The sequence below is a fragment of the Lupinus angustifolius genome, chromosome LG01 (genome assembly GCF_001865875.1).
Source record: "Lupinus angustifolius cultivar Tanjil chromosome LG01, LupAngTanjil_v1.0, whole genome shotgun sequence".
Classification (NCBI taxonomy): Eukaryota; Viridiplantae; Streptophyta; class Magnoliopsida; order Fabales; family Fabaceae; genus Lupinus; species Lupinus angustifolius.
Window position 1 is genome coordinate 9,583,636 of NC_032009.1, and position 15,974 is coordinate 9,599,609.

General features: G+C 33.0%; 1 protein-coding gene across 1 annotated transcript; it reads left to right on the forward strand.

Annotated features, from left to right (window-relative positions):
* Positions 4,667-6,265, forward strand: LOC109349322 (RING-H2 finger protein ATL11-like). The gene has a single exon (XM_019590084.1). The coding sequence runs from the start codon at positions 4,932-4,934 to the stop codon at positions 6,090-6,092; it is 1,161 nt and encodes a 386-aa protein (XP_019445629.1). The 5' UTR covers positions 4,667-4,931; the 3' UTR covers positions 6,093-6,265.

Consider the following 15,974-nt stretch of genomic DNA (forward strand, 5'->3'; position numbering starts at 1 on the left):
GGAAAAAATGTAAGGAGAAATTGACATGTGGCATAATAGAGTTTTTTTTATTATGTTGTTAATAGAGAAAAATTAAAATTCAAAGAATCTGAACTGTAATATTAAAATTCAGTGCGAAAAATGTCAAAAAACTTTGATGAGGTGAAAAAGTACAATTATTCTTAGATTAATGGTAAACATTAAATTATATAGATAGATTAATGTAAAGAAATAATTTGAATGTGAAAAATGATTTCAGTTTCATATAATGTTCAATGACTATTACTTTTTAACATAACAAAACATAGATGTTGTAAACACTCAATTTTAGTGAGGTAGCGACATGAACCAATCACTAGTTAATATTAAATTATTATTAGCATATAAAATATATAATATATAAAAAGTAGGAAGAAAAAGATGTATAAAAAGTAGGAAGAAAAATATGTGAGGAGAATGTGACATGTGGCATGAGAGAAGGAGAAAATGACATGTGGCATGAGGGAAGCAGAAAGTGACATGTGGCATGAGGGAAGGAGAAAGTGACATATGGCATGAGGGAGTTCTTTTTATTATATTGTTAATAGATAGATATGTTTACATAGGTATTGTCTGTATAAAGTATACAATAATTTGTACAATTTGTATGTTGGTTCTCTGTTGGGGTGGGTTCGAGGTGGGGTACCACATGTACCAAATCTGAACCCGATAAAACTCGAGCTCAAACCTAATAACAATGGGTTTATCCCGTTAAATTTGGGTTGTGTTTGGATGGATACCCATGAAATTAGATTTCATAGCCATCCTTATTTTCTGTGGATTAATTGGGCTATTGGCTGGGGAGTATAGCGCATGTCGTAGTAAAACAGAGATAGAGCTCAATCAAAAGGAACAATATTCTGTTTAATTCTAACTTATTAGTAACTGCATTAAAAACATTAATGAAAAATGGGCCTAAAACAGCAAAATGAAGTGTTTTATGGATCTTGAGTGATTTTATTTAATTAAAAATAAAAATTTCACTGCTGAATCGAAGTTTCAGTGAAAAGCCCATTGGGTAAAGGGGTTGCTACATGCCATTGCCAACTTCTTAACTGTAGCCTATTTTTAAAAATAAAGTGTTACTAAAATAAAATGATCCAACTTGGACATGGGTAGAAAGGGCAAATATGGCCTATGGGTAACACAGTGGATATCATTCAGTAAAGATCTTCTCATTAAAGAGATAAATACTACAAAAATGAAGAAAAAAATATAATAAAATATTTTTATTCTTTTATATATAATGAAATAACATTTTTGTCATTAAAAATACAAAAAAAATAAACTTCATTAATGGAGAGAAACCTTGTTCCATGTATTCATGGATACCTAATAATTTTATAGTTTAATTATTTTATAATAATTAATATATAAATAATCATTATATGAATAATAACATATGTAATTTGTTATTATAATTCAATCACTATAATTCATTATAAAAGAATAATAAAACAGATAATATATTTTTTGGTGCATAAAATATAGATAAATATATAATATTAAAGTAATAAAAATATAAATATTTAATTAAAAAATAATGATTATGTTAATATCCACCCCATGTTGCAGGTATTATGGATATATGTAGCAGGTATTCTTAATACTCATGTGAGTATTTTTCCATCCATACTCATAGATGAGTTGTGAAATAAAACACCCTGACAAAAGGCCTTATAGAATCATCTGGCTCTATAAATTAGAACTAGAGTACTTGTACACGCCACATGGATGGGGGCAACTTGGTAACCATGTTATCAATTACAACACGAAAAACTGAATTGAACTCCTCTCTTTGAATTTTTTTAGTTAAACAATAAATAAAAATCTGAATCCTTAAAAATATTTTAATGTCACATATCAATATTTCTAACCAATATTCGACTCTTAGATAATAGACTCTACAGTAAGTGAAGAAAGCTAGAATAAAAAAACTTGAGGCTAAAATGGAATAAGAATCCCTTTTTCTTCATTATATGTGGTTCCTCAGCCTTTTCTGTTGTGTCTGTCTTGATCTTTGCACCAACATTCTCTTTTAAGTTCATGATTGATGGGTGGATAGCTTGTTTATACGGGTAGCTCTCATTATTTGTCACACTCTCACGTGACTCCTTCTGGTACCAAGTGTACTCTTATATTCTTCTCTCCCCTTGCTTTGATAATTTGATTTGATCTAAAGTTTGTGACAAATGACAATACACTGGTTAGTTCTTCAAAATTTCCATCTCAAAGATGACAGAATAGCTTCTTTCCATTTGCATTCACTTTTAACGTAAAGGTTCTTTGCTTTCTTAGTCATTTTCCTTGACAGCAGATCATTTCATAAGGCCGCTTTTCTGTTAATTCATTTTGTAATTCTGAGTTTTGACGAGATGGGTTAATTTTGATTCAAAGCATGTAGTAGTATGTATTAACTTCTTTATGTTTTTTTATAATTAAAAATGGTTTTGATAGAATCAATATTATTTGGATAATGTTAATCAAACAATCCTTTAAATATGTAATTATTGATATGCTTATGTGCTATACTTTCATGAAAATTTTCATATTTATAATACACATGTTTGAATTTCTGACAATTTATGGGTCACAAAAATAATTATGTAGTTGTGTTATGGCCATTATGTAATTAGCCAAAATATAAAATGATCTTAAGTAATTAATTTGGTGGCTAAGGGCATATGTGTCATGAAATAATAATAAGTGTAGATACCTTCAGGCAATTTCTGATTTGATGAAGGGACTGAATCAGAATTATTGCAACTAAAGTAGTAACCACTACGGGGTTACTTTTATGGGTTATGGTCCCCATTTGTAGAGCAACAGGTTTTCAGGTGTTAAGGTTAAGGAGAATAAGGTAGGATGAGAATAGTGTTATCCAGGATAGGATAACACTATCCACCCATCCATAAGGCTCATTAGGTATAAGGATGAGGTTTCTCCTCATAACCTAACAACCAAGAGCTAAGGCTAAGGATTTCTCTCCTCCAACACACCAAACATAACATTTTTCAGAAACTAAGGCACACTCTCTCATTGCCCTCTAGAGAGAACTAAAGGAAAACCATTCGGCGCTCTATCATCTGGAAGATCATCTCACCCTCATACCTTCGAGATTCCGGAAATGGCTCAACAAGGTATGTTCTTCATCTTCACCATGAACTCATTTGGGGTTTCTTCGGTCTGGACCATGGATGTTCCATTTGGGTGTATGTATGGGCATACACATTCGGTTGTGGGAACAAAGCCATGGTCATAAGGACTTCCGCATTCACTCTATGGATTTCGGATGGAGAAGGAATTTCTCCAACAAACAGGAGTACCGCCTACCCTGCTGGTTTGATTGAAGATGTCTTGGTTCGGGTTGGTGAACTTATTTTTCTGACTGATTTTTATATTCGTGATATGGAAGAGAGATCCTTTCGTAATTCCTATCATTTTGGGGAGGCCATTTTTAGAACAGCCTGAACCAAGATAGATGTCCATGTTGGAACATTATCTATGGAGTTTGGTGATATTGTGGTCTAGTTTAATATGCGATGCAGAAATCGCACTTTTCATGTTCTGCTGCAGTGCTCTCACTCAAGCGAGAGGAAACAGAGGCAAATCGCCTTAAATAGGGCTCAAGCGAGATTTGACTCACCCGGGCGAGATTTTGCTCGCCCGAGCGAAGAAATTTTTTTTTTTTTTTTAAATTATTTTTGGGACTTCAGTATCTTTGTGCACTAGTTTAATTGTTGTTTGGTTGTCCATTAAGGTTGTCTGTTATTTCAAGTGAGCCAAATGAAGTGAAATGTCGCCAAAGTGACCTCTTTCATGGATATAACTCATGAGGAATAACGGATGTAAGTGTGCATGGTCATTCATGCGGATATTAGCTGGCATGGTCATTCATGCGGGTATTAGCTGGCCCAAAGGAAAGTTAATATTTGGCCGAATACCATATACACCTGTGATGATAAACATGTCATAATTCTAAAGTTTTATACATGTGACTGATGAATCAATCCAAAGAGGGATTCGTCAGTTGACATGTCTTATTATGAATGTTTGATCATTACAACAAGAGTACCACTTGTAGTTGATATTACTGTCCAAAGACTTGATATTGATGGTGCACTAGGTATCTTGATTTAGATATACATTGTTTTGAGCACAATGATAATTTTGGGCTGTGAGCATATTTTAATATTTTGTCTTTTGTTTCAATCAGCTACATCAATTGCTTCTATATCTGCAAATTTGAATTCGGTTCCGGTCCTTAATGGTGAAAATTTTAAGGATTGGAAAGAGAACATGGAAATTGTTCTTGGCTGCATGGATCTGGACTATGCATTAAGGGTAGAGCAACCCCCTTCTCCTTTGGAATCTAGTTCCTCTAAAGAGATGAAAGATTATGAGAAGTGGGATCGCTCTAATCGCATGAGTGTAATGATCATTAAGCGCGACATTCTAGAAGTCTTTATGACATCTTGTTAGTTATATAAGAAAATATGAGTAAGAATATGATTCACTATTTTATATATAGATTATTATTAATCTAAATAAATATATGATATTTACTTATTTAGATCTAAAGAGGAGAAAAAATCATATAAAGTTATAAACCTATTCAAACAAGTGAATAAGAATTTAAGAACTCCATCTGTCACCGTTTTTCTCTCTCTTAATTCACAAGTTGTCCCCACGGCCACCCCATTAAAAAAAAGCGCCGAAGTGTGGTGCCTTATGTAATTGTTTGTGCATATCTTTTGCTCATACCTTGCTTCACTTAACAACCAAATCATCATTAATATTATGAAAAAAGAACATGAGAGCAATCAGTGGCCACCTACTCTTAATCATCAACGATAGAACCACCAAAATTCTTTGCTTGTTTACACAGCAAACAAACCCACCTGAACTCTGATATGATCCAATTCAAATCTTCAGCTATGTCCACTCACACAGACTCTTCTCCCATTCCTTCCATTACCACACTACCACTCAACCTCCACTTCAATCTTCATCATGTTCTTCCTCTACTATTACTACTTTTTATTCTTATACAGTTTCCACCGCCGGCAACCGCACAGTTACCAAACACACTGACACCTCCTCCACCTGACAATACTATTTCCAATGTCCAGTTCAATAAATCTATGGTCATGGCCCTCGTGATCCTGGTCGTTGTGTTCGTACTATTGGGTTTCGTTTCTGTCTACACTCGCCAGTGCACAGAGCGAAGAATGAGAGGAAGACACGACCTTTCGATCCCAATTATCGGAAGTAACCACCGGCCACGTGGCCTAGACCGGGAGATAATTGAAACCTTCCCAACCTTCATATACTCCACCGTGAAGAGCCTCAAGATAGGAATGGCCACGCTAGAATGCGCCGTGTGCTTAAACGAGTTTCAAGACGATGAAAAACTGCGTTTGATCCCAGTTTGTAACCACGTGTTTCACGCTGAATGCATCGATGCTTGGTTAGTTAATCACTCCACATGCCCTGTTTGTCGCGCCAACCTTGTTTCCACACCAAGCGAAGTTGTTCCCTTTATGACGATTCAACTTCCGGATCAAACCGACCCGGAACCGGACCCGGTCCACGTTGATGAATTCAGTGGAAGACAAGGTACAGTGATGAAGGAGTCTCCGAAGTTGAGTAATAACAATTCGGTTAATCAGAACCGTCCACGTAGATCAAGGTCAACTGGGTTTAGATTCACGAATTTGCTTCCACGCTCTCACTCGCTGGTTCAACGCGGTGAGAATTTGGAGAGGTTCACGTTGAGGTTGCCGGAGGAGGTGAGGAATCAATTGGTGACGTCAACGCTTAGCCGCACGAAGAGTTTAGGCGTAGCTTTCACACCCGAGAGTAGTGAGAGGAGGGGTTATAGGACACGAAGTGTTGGCAGTGGCTGTGGGAGGAACAATCTCGAGCGGTTGGACCAGTCGGATCGGAGAATGTTTCGTTGGATGAGTAGAGCGGGTTCCAACATATCAAAGAAGGTTACTGAGTTTAATAAAGATGACGTGGGAGAACGATCATCGGACCGGCTATTTTCTGGAAAGGAAAATGATATGTGAACTTGGCTTTTAAGTTAGGTGGATAGAGGTGGTGAGATAATTGCTTTTATACATTTTATTCTTATTTTGTACAATTTATTAGATTATGTTTTAGTTAATCAGTGAATGAGTGGATAGTATAAAAATATGGCGAGATAATTGTTTTGCTTTCATTTCACACAGGGTATTGTTATTTTTACGATAAAAGGTTTCATACAGTTGTGTATTTTTCCTTTTTAATTCTTTTTTAAAATCCCTTTTTAATTCTTTTTAAGATATCCATTTGCAGTTTTAGAAGAATTTTGGTTGCCAAGTGTTGCAGAGAGGGAGATGGAGATCACAAGTCCAAACATATCACATGTCTCAAATAATATTTCATTTCATGTCTTAAAACAATAAGATTGCTTCATCTTATTACCTTTTGCTTTTAAATTTTTATTTTATCCACGTGTTAATATATGATTGACTTGTGACATAAAATGGGATACAATTGAAGACAAGTGATCTCCATACGTAATGATGTATTTACTTTGTGTGTCAATGACATGAAGGTTTTCTAGTGTTTTAGTGTCATGGCTTGTATAATTTCCATGAGTTAATTAGGTCTAACGGAAATGAGTATGTTTTACCTATACTAGATGCAGAAAGAGTCTTCATAAGACGAGACAAGGCATATACATCATCTAACTCTTCATCAAAACCATTACTAGAGTCCTCCCAAATCATGTGTCTGCTGCACCCTATTTATATGAGAGTTCATTATCTAACAACTCGAGTGTAGGGAGTATCATGGTGCTATCTTGTTCTTCAAGTTTAAGCAAAATCCCAAATTAGATGACCCGAAGTCACCCTAAGACAATCTTTAAGCTCATATCCCACATGTTCGGCTTTTAATTGAGCCTCATGATAAGGGCATTGGAGTTGCCCCTTAGATAGTACTACCCTTTGAGTTGGGTTCTCAACTCAATAATAACAACATCTGAAGTCTAAAGGACTTGTTATGATGGATTCACTTGGAAAATGGAGATTTCTAAAAGTGAGTATAACATTCATTGAAACTTGTGGCTACTACAAGAGATTCACAAGTTGATGGAACATAATTGATCGACCTCCCTCTTGTGAACATGGTAAAATAAAGTCAATTTTGAAGAGAGAGATAAATTGGGAAGGTTTTGGTCGATGTATTAATGGGATATTTCAAAATCAATAAGCAATAAAGGAAATAATCCAATAACTATTTGAATAGTGCCTAGTAAAATGAGGGAGGAGATGTGAGAATTACTTCCAACATGTCTCATTTATAAAAATATATTATATGAGGCGAAAGACTTACATTTGATCGATGACGAAGTGATATATTTTAGTCAATAACAACATAAAATAAGTTATTATTTCATTCTGATATAATATTAATGTATCATTTCAAAACTAATTAAAAGAATGAGGTGAGCCAGCTGTACTTACTTCCTAATAGGATGAACCTTCGGTATATGTACATAATACAAAAAGAAATTTAAAATTTGTTTATTACTTAGAATTTTATATTCTCCTTTTTGTGTCAAAATTTATTAATTAAATTATTTTAATTAGTTTTATTTAATAAATTTGATAGCCTAATGTATGGGATTTCTATTTAATAGGTTTTGAGGATGATAAGTACATACTATCATATCCTTGTAACTGAAGAATTTATTCATAGAATTTTTTACTTGTAAATTATAAGACAAACAACTTTATTATTACATTAAGACACATCCAAATACTTAATGTCATAGAAATAACCTATTCCCTTATAAAGATGGGGCTACATATATATATACTATTCTCAAATTTCACTATAGTATAATACAGTAAACCGCCCTTTTGAAGATGTCATGCATTTAGACAAAGCGAATCACCAATTTTAATTACAATCAATTCATCAATAATTATTAAAGTTTCTCCATTGTATTTTTTATAGGAAAAAATAGGATTCATGAGATAATAAAGTCTTAGATTACAAAAAATCTATTTACCCTACTTAAATAGTCTTATAATTATTATGTTATAAGAAAAATATGTAGTCAACTAGTCTTAAAACAATAACATTATTAATACAAATAGTTTGAAGTCTATTATTTACGAACGGACCATATTTGAGATCTAAAGCCATTGTTTTAGCGATCTTATGATTGGCCCACTCTTGCACAAATGGTGTGTTTTTACTAGACAATAGTTAATCTCACTTTAAATTCTTGTAGGGGTTAATACTTTATCCTAACATGACAATAATGAATTTAAAAGAGTAAATTGTAGTGGAAAATTATGGATTGGAGAACTAATTATCTTATTTTTCTAATGTACACTTGCCTCAGAGATTAACATGTATAAATACGTGTTGATTGTTTTCATAGATTTAAGTCACTAAGTATGATATGATGAATGATATCATTACAATTAATTAACGAATTTGCAAATCGCCTTAGTTTAACTCCATACCCTTCACATAAGTTAACACAAAGGTAAACAAAAATCATCATTTTGGATTAAAGGTAAATATAAAGGTGCAATTATATTTTGGTTTTAGTAGATCTCTAATTCAATTTTATACTTGGAGTGCTATTATTATTGTTGTTTTGTTAGATTGGATTTTAGTGGATCTCTTTTGAACCATGTAATATTTTTATCATCTCATTTTCGAGAATTGTATATTTATTTTTTCCTATTTGTAATTTTTGTTCTTTTTAATAAAATTTTCACTTAACAAAAAAAATAACTATTTTAACAATAGTCTCAAACACGTGTAGACAAAGATGTGAGCACTCAAGCTTTTCTGCATGAGTATGCTTATCAATAAATAAATTGTTTTCAAATAATGTTGTACTCTATTTCTTACAGCCCTAAATAAATCTATAGCATCTACCTTTGTCATTAAAAATATTGTCCCATGCCTTAAAAAAAATTGTGTCATGTTGATGTTAATTTTTTTGCAAAAGTACCTGATCATGTTTGTCTTTCCCTTTTCATGCATCTTGGCTTTCTATTGTTGGAATTTCTGACAATTTATGGGTCACAAATATAATTCTATAATTGTGTTATGGCCATTATGTAATTAGCCAAAATATAAAATGATCTTAAGTAATTAATTTGGTGGCTAAGGGCATATGTGTCATGAAATAATGATAAGTGTAGATACCTTCAGGCAATTTCTGATTTGATGAAGGGACTGAATCAGAATTATTGCAACTAAAGTAGTAACCACTACGGGGTTACTTTTATGGGTTATGGTCCCCATTTGTAGAGCAACAGGTTTTCAGGTGTTAAGGTTAAGGAGAATAAGGTAGGATGAGAATAGTGTTATCCAGGATAGGATAACACTATCCACCCATCCATAAGGCTCATTAGGTATAAGGATGAGGTTTCTCCTCATGACCTAACAACCAAGAGCTAAGGCTAAGGATTTCTCTCCTCCAACACACCAAATATAACACTTTTCAAAAACTAAGGCACACTCTCTCATTCCCCTCTAGAGAGAACTAAAGGAAAACCATTCGGCGCTCTATCATCTGGAAGATCATCGCACCCTCATACCTTCGAGATCCCGGAAATGGCTCAACAAGGTATGTTCTTCATCTTCACCATGAACTCATTTGGGATTTCTTCGGTCTGGATCATGGATGTTCCATTCGGGTGTATGTATGGGCATACACATTAAGTTGTGGGAACAAAACCATGGTCATAAGGACTTCCGCATTCGCTTTATAGATTTCGGATGGAGAAGGAATTTCTCCAACAACACATCCATATTTAATGCTATAAATCTGGACTGTTTCTTGTACTTGTGAAAATATAATAGAACTCTTCGTTATATGAGTATTATTGAAAATGAGTGAGACAACAATCAATCATCTAATAGTATTATTGTCAGATATGATAATAAGTGGACGTGGAAATTTATTTGGGAGAAGAGAGAATAATAGAAAAAAATTATTAAGTTGCTTCAACTAATTTGTATTTATATCTTCGGAAGTGTTAAGGGATTACCACCACATATTTGAGAATAATAATTTATTGTTATATTATTAAGTTTACATAATATATAAAATATAGTCATTTCCTGTAATGACCTAATTCCTCTACGTATCTAAGCCTAAATTAATAATGTTTTACAAGAAAATATCCTGAAATATGAGCCATGTATACAACATACATATTCCACCAGGTCTGAGCTTCAAATTTAGTTATTGATAACCAAATTTTCTACATAAGCTGCTAAAATATTCAAAATTGTCTTTGGACTCTTCAAACTCAATTTTGATGGCTCAATATAACTAGATGCAAATACATAGTAATTAATTCTATTCGGTTTTGTAAACGAATGCGCTGAAGACATTCGTTAAGGAATGAATAAAAGAATTAAAAGTTGTATCAGAAATCTAAATCCCTAGTTTCAAATGTATTAAATACATCATTTCCCAAGGACATTTTTCTCCTCTTATGCTATCTTAACTAGTGCCCGAAAATTACTTCTTAACATTCTCCTTTCCCATTTTATAATGAATTTCTTATAGATAGTTAGAAATTTATAATTAATTTGAATTTCTTATAGTTAGAAGTTTATAATTAATTTGATCATGATTGTATTCCTTTATCAGTATTGAGTATTTTAATCGTGAATGAAAAAATTCCACATTTTGTAAAAGTATATGAGTTATAGAATATATAAATAGATGAACTCATAAATCTAATACCTTAAATTTTTTGGTCAAAGAATAGTGTCAAACTCACTTTTTTGCTAAGCAAAAGAATTATATTACGAAAGCACAAGGGATACTAACCCAATACAACCAGAACCACAAAAGAACAACTAAGAAGAAGAACAAATATAAGACCACGGATCCAAACACCAATTTGCAAAAGTATAACTATTCACCCTTGCCGTAACTAAAGTCCATGATCTAATTTGGATTAAATCCATGATCTGAGTGTAGCCAAACTCCTTACTACAAAAGATGCAGTCATTTCTCATCAACCAGCACAAGAAAACCAAAGCATCACCCATAATTGACTTCCTTTAGAATTCTTACACAGATTCAAATGGAGGCTAAAAAGATCAATACAATTATCAGGCAAAATAATGTGACTACCAACCGGGGAATAGAAACCCCTCCAGACATTTTTTGTAAACACATAAGAGACCAACAAGTGATCAATAGTTTTTATTTCCTGATTGCAAAAGACACATACCAAATTTGCATCAATCTGAATAATGTGTCTCTTAAATAGCTCAGCCTTTATAGCAACCTTATATACTTTTTTCACTTAACCTATAAAATGATGTTATAGTTCATGGATTAAAATGGCACAAGAATAGTTACCGGTTAAACACTTGGTCTAGACTTGATGTGGTTTGTTAAGTGAATGAATAATATTCTCCGAATACCGAATAACATTAACTTATACATGCTGTAATAAATTTATCTCCATGCGTGTTACTCGTGCGGTCGTGCATCTCAAACCAAACCTGTTTATAGCTACAGGTCAATGCTTAATTGCTCTGTTTTTTCAGTAAGTTATCCTCCCAAAAGAGATGCTATGCACGTGGTGGTTCTAATTTACTTCATGACAAATGAATTTTCGAATGTCAATACTGTTGTTGCTCTTATTTATGCAAAAGAAAAAGCTATCTGCACAAATCAATCAATCTATCATTATATACTAACCAATTATTGTAAGGGACACTTTAAAAATGAGTTGAACTTATCAAAATGGGTTTAAATTAGAACTTTCAGTCATGTTAACGGTTCAAAAGACAATTCACTGGTTAAACTGTATATAATATATAATATACATATATAATATATTAATATTAAAAAACCAATAAAAATCAATATAATTTTTTATTTTTATTATAATATTAATTTTAAATTAAAATTAGTCGATATAACCAATATGATTGAATCGAAAATTGATAGATATAACCAATTTTAATCTATATAATTGTATAACCACTATAATTATTATACCGTACTAATATTAAAACTGATTTAACAATTTACTGGTTGAACCCAGTTAACACAAATCAGTTTTTTACAATATTGCATCATATTTTTAATTGTTTTTTTTTTTGCCGTGTAAATCGTATGATTCACGTTTGCTTCACAAGATATTTTTTGTTGGGAAATAAAAAGCAATTTTTTTGCGGATTAATTGACTGAACCAATTCTATGAACCAAACTATTTCTTTATTATTACAAAGAGCAATAATACACCTCTCCTCCATTTTCCACTCCCATTTATTGATTACCATAGAAAGTTGGATATGGGTAAACCATAACATTAATAAGATAAAACTTGAAATTGAAACAATAAAATATCTCAGAAGTGTTCAAATTAAATCTGGACAATTGGATTAGAAGAAAAATGCCCATGGCTGCAGCTTATTGAAAGCCAGTCCTTTTAAGAAATAAAGGTAGTGTGGTAATAAGAAATTAAATTCATGTACAAATTTATTAGATTGATTAGGTTGTTATTATCCTAAAATCAAATTTGAAGGTGATATGTAAACAGATTTGTTTAGATCGATTAAGTTATTATTATCCTAAAATCAAATCTGAAAGTGATATGTAAACTTATTTGTTTAATTTTTAGGAACTATTTTTGTGTATAATGCAGTATTTAGGAATAAAACATATGAATCTATTTTTTTACATGGTAGTAGAGCCAACCAAATTTTTGTTGCTGAGAAAATGACACACATGATGAGTGAAGGTGAAGGTTCTATGATATTTCAAGAACCGAATATGCTCAGAAGAAAAAGTTTTTACCTTGGATACTTGGTAGTGGGTTATCGAATCACATGACAAGGGATTTGCAACACATGTGCAATGTGAAGGACATGTTTAGATGTCACGTTGGACTTCCAAATGGATACACTGACATCTCTACTAAAAAAGGAACACTAAAACTTTCTGATAATTTAAATCTTGAACATGTACTTTATGTACCTCAGTTCAAATGCGACTTGATTTCTATATCACAATTGTTAGATGACTCATACTGTAATGTTCAGTTTATTGGTGATTTGTGTGCTATAGAGGAATGAACCTCGAAAATGTTGATTGGTTCATGTGAACGAATGAACTCTATCTTTTTCGAGAAGCCCCAACGAAGAAGATATGCAAAGTCGAAGGAATGAATGAGCTAGAAGTATGACACAACAGGTTAGGACATTTGTCTTGGAAAACTACTCAACTAATTTTCAATGATAGTAGAAGTGAAATTAGTAATTTCAAGAATAAAGTTTGTGACATATGCCAAAGAGCAAAGCAAACTAGAGAAACATTTTCATTGAGTAATAATAAAGCTTCTCATATATTAGACTTGATATATTATGATTTATGGGGTCCATATAGAACTCGTTCATCATGTGGGGCTTCATATTTTCTTGATAGTGTTGATGATTGCTCACGTGCGGTATGGATCTATTTGCTAATTGATAAGAAATAAGTCACCCAAAATGTTGACAAATTTCTTTTCTATGGTAGAAAATTAATATAACAAATGAGTTAAAACTGTGAAAAGTGATAACAAGCAAAATTCATTTGCATGAGAAATTGTTTTCTAGATCATGAGATAGTGTTTCAAACTTCATGTACACGAATACATCAGCAAAATGGAAGGGCCGAACACAAACATCGTCATATTCTCAATGTTGTATAAGATTTACGGTTCCAAGGTAAATTGCCTATTAATTTTTTAGGAGAGTGTGTTGAGAGCAGGCTATGTGATCAATCTCACACCAAACACAATTTTAAATGTTAAAACATCATATGAAGTGTTATTTGGACAAGAACCCTCTTACAATAACTTATTGTATTTTGTTCTCTATGCTTCGCTCGAACCAACACACCAATGGTGATACATTTGCAAGTCAAAATCGTAGATGTGCCTTTGTGGGATACCCCTATGTGTGACGGGGTTGGAGAGTTTATGATCTAGAGACTCGTGATTTTTTTGTTTTACGAGATGTGCAGTTCTTTGAAAATTAATTTTCATATCAGTGTTCCGAAAATAAGAAATAAACTTCTCATTATTTGTTATTGATGACATGGTGGACACAGACCTTAATGACATGCAAACACCAATTGACCTTACTCTCGACAGGGGGTATAAGTACTGCAACAACCACATATGAAGATTCCGAAAATCAAGACTCTAAATATTTACTTGTGAATTGTTCCATGATTGACATCTCAGATGTCAGTTTTGTGATTCGAGACACCATAATGCCCAATAATCCTGATGAAAATCCATTACTTGTAAAACAGCCATCAACGAGACTCCAAGAATATGTAACAAACACAATGTAGACGTTGAGTCATTTACGTAGTTCATCATCTTCATCAAAAAAAAAAGACATCAACTACACTGAAACATTTGCTCTTGTCGCAAAAATGGTAACAATGCGAACTGTTCTTGCAATGGCAATAGCTAAATCATGGGAACTTCATCAAATGGACGTATACAATACATTTCTACACAACAATCTTCATGATGAAGTGTTCATTCGTGTGCCTCCTGGTTTTTCCGATTCCAACAAAAACATGGTATGTAAACTTCAAAAATCGTTGTATGGCTTAAAACAAGCTCTGCGTTGCTGGTTCACTAAATTGTCTCATGCACTTGTATCTTATGGATTTAAGAAATCATGTCTTGATTATTTTATGTTCACATTGCATCAAAAATGGGTTCAACTTGTGGTTCTTGTTTATGTCGGCGATCTAATCATTGTCGAAAATGATGCCTCATCCATCAAATGGTTTAAAACCTACATTAATGAATGCTTCCACATGAAATATCTTGGCACATTGATGTATTTTCTAGGTATTGAGGTTGCTCGCAATCCTACAGGTTTTTTATCTATCAGCATAAGTACACGCTCGAAATTATTTCTAAAGTTGGCATCCTCAATGTCTCTTGCTGCAAGAACTCTTCTTGTCAACCCTGAACATTATCGTCGATTGGTTGGGCGATTGATTTATTTATGTTTCATACATCCAAAGCTTTCATTCAGTATTCACACGCTATCTCAGTTCATCCATGAACCACGAATTGAGCACTAGGAAGCTACCCTTAGAGTGGTTCGGTTTCTCAAGGGTAATCCTGGTCAAGGCATATTGCTTTCTCACAATTGTGATCTCCAGCTTCATGGATGGTGCGACTCCGACTGGGCTAGTTGTCTTCTTGCACGCCACTCTGCTACTGGTTGGTTGGTCCAATTTGATCAATCCCATATCTCTTGGAAAACAAATAAACAACATATTGTTTCTTGGTCGTCGGTTGAAGTTGAGTATTGGTCCATGACAACTACTATATGCGAGCTCAAATGGTTAAAAGGGATTCTTTCGAAACTTGACATTACTCATACCGAACCTATGATTCTTCGCTGTGATAATCAAACGGCTTTGCACATCGCTAAAAATTTAGTATTTCATGAAAGCACCAAGCATATAGAAGTTGATTGTCATTTTGTTCGTAATGAAGTCTTCTACCACAATATTCTTCCACCCTATGTCTCTACTACTACTCAACTCGCATATATCTTCACCAAAGCTTTGGAAAAACCACAGTTTGAATTGACATTCTGAATCTTCATGCTCCCACTTGAGGGTAATGCGATAATAACAAACCAAATCAATGTAAACATATTTGTTTAGATTGATTAGGTTGTTATTATCCTAAAATCAAATTTGAATGAGAGATGTAAATAGATTTATTTAGATCGATTAAGTTGTTATTATCCTAAAATCAACTCTGAATGTGATATGTAAGCAAATTTGTTTAGTTTTTAGGAACAATTTTTGTATATATAAATAATACAGTATTGAGGAATAAAATATTTAAATCCATTTCTTTACAAAA

Bases quoted from the DNA above. Each gene is read 5' to 3' on its own strand.
- LOC109349322 (XM_019590084.1), top strand. From the start codon at position 4,932: ATGATCCAATTCAAATCTTCAGCTATGTCCACTCACACAGACTCTTCT.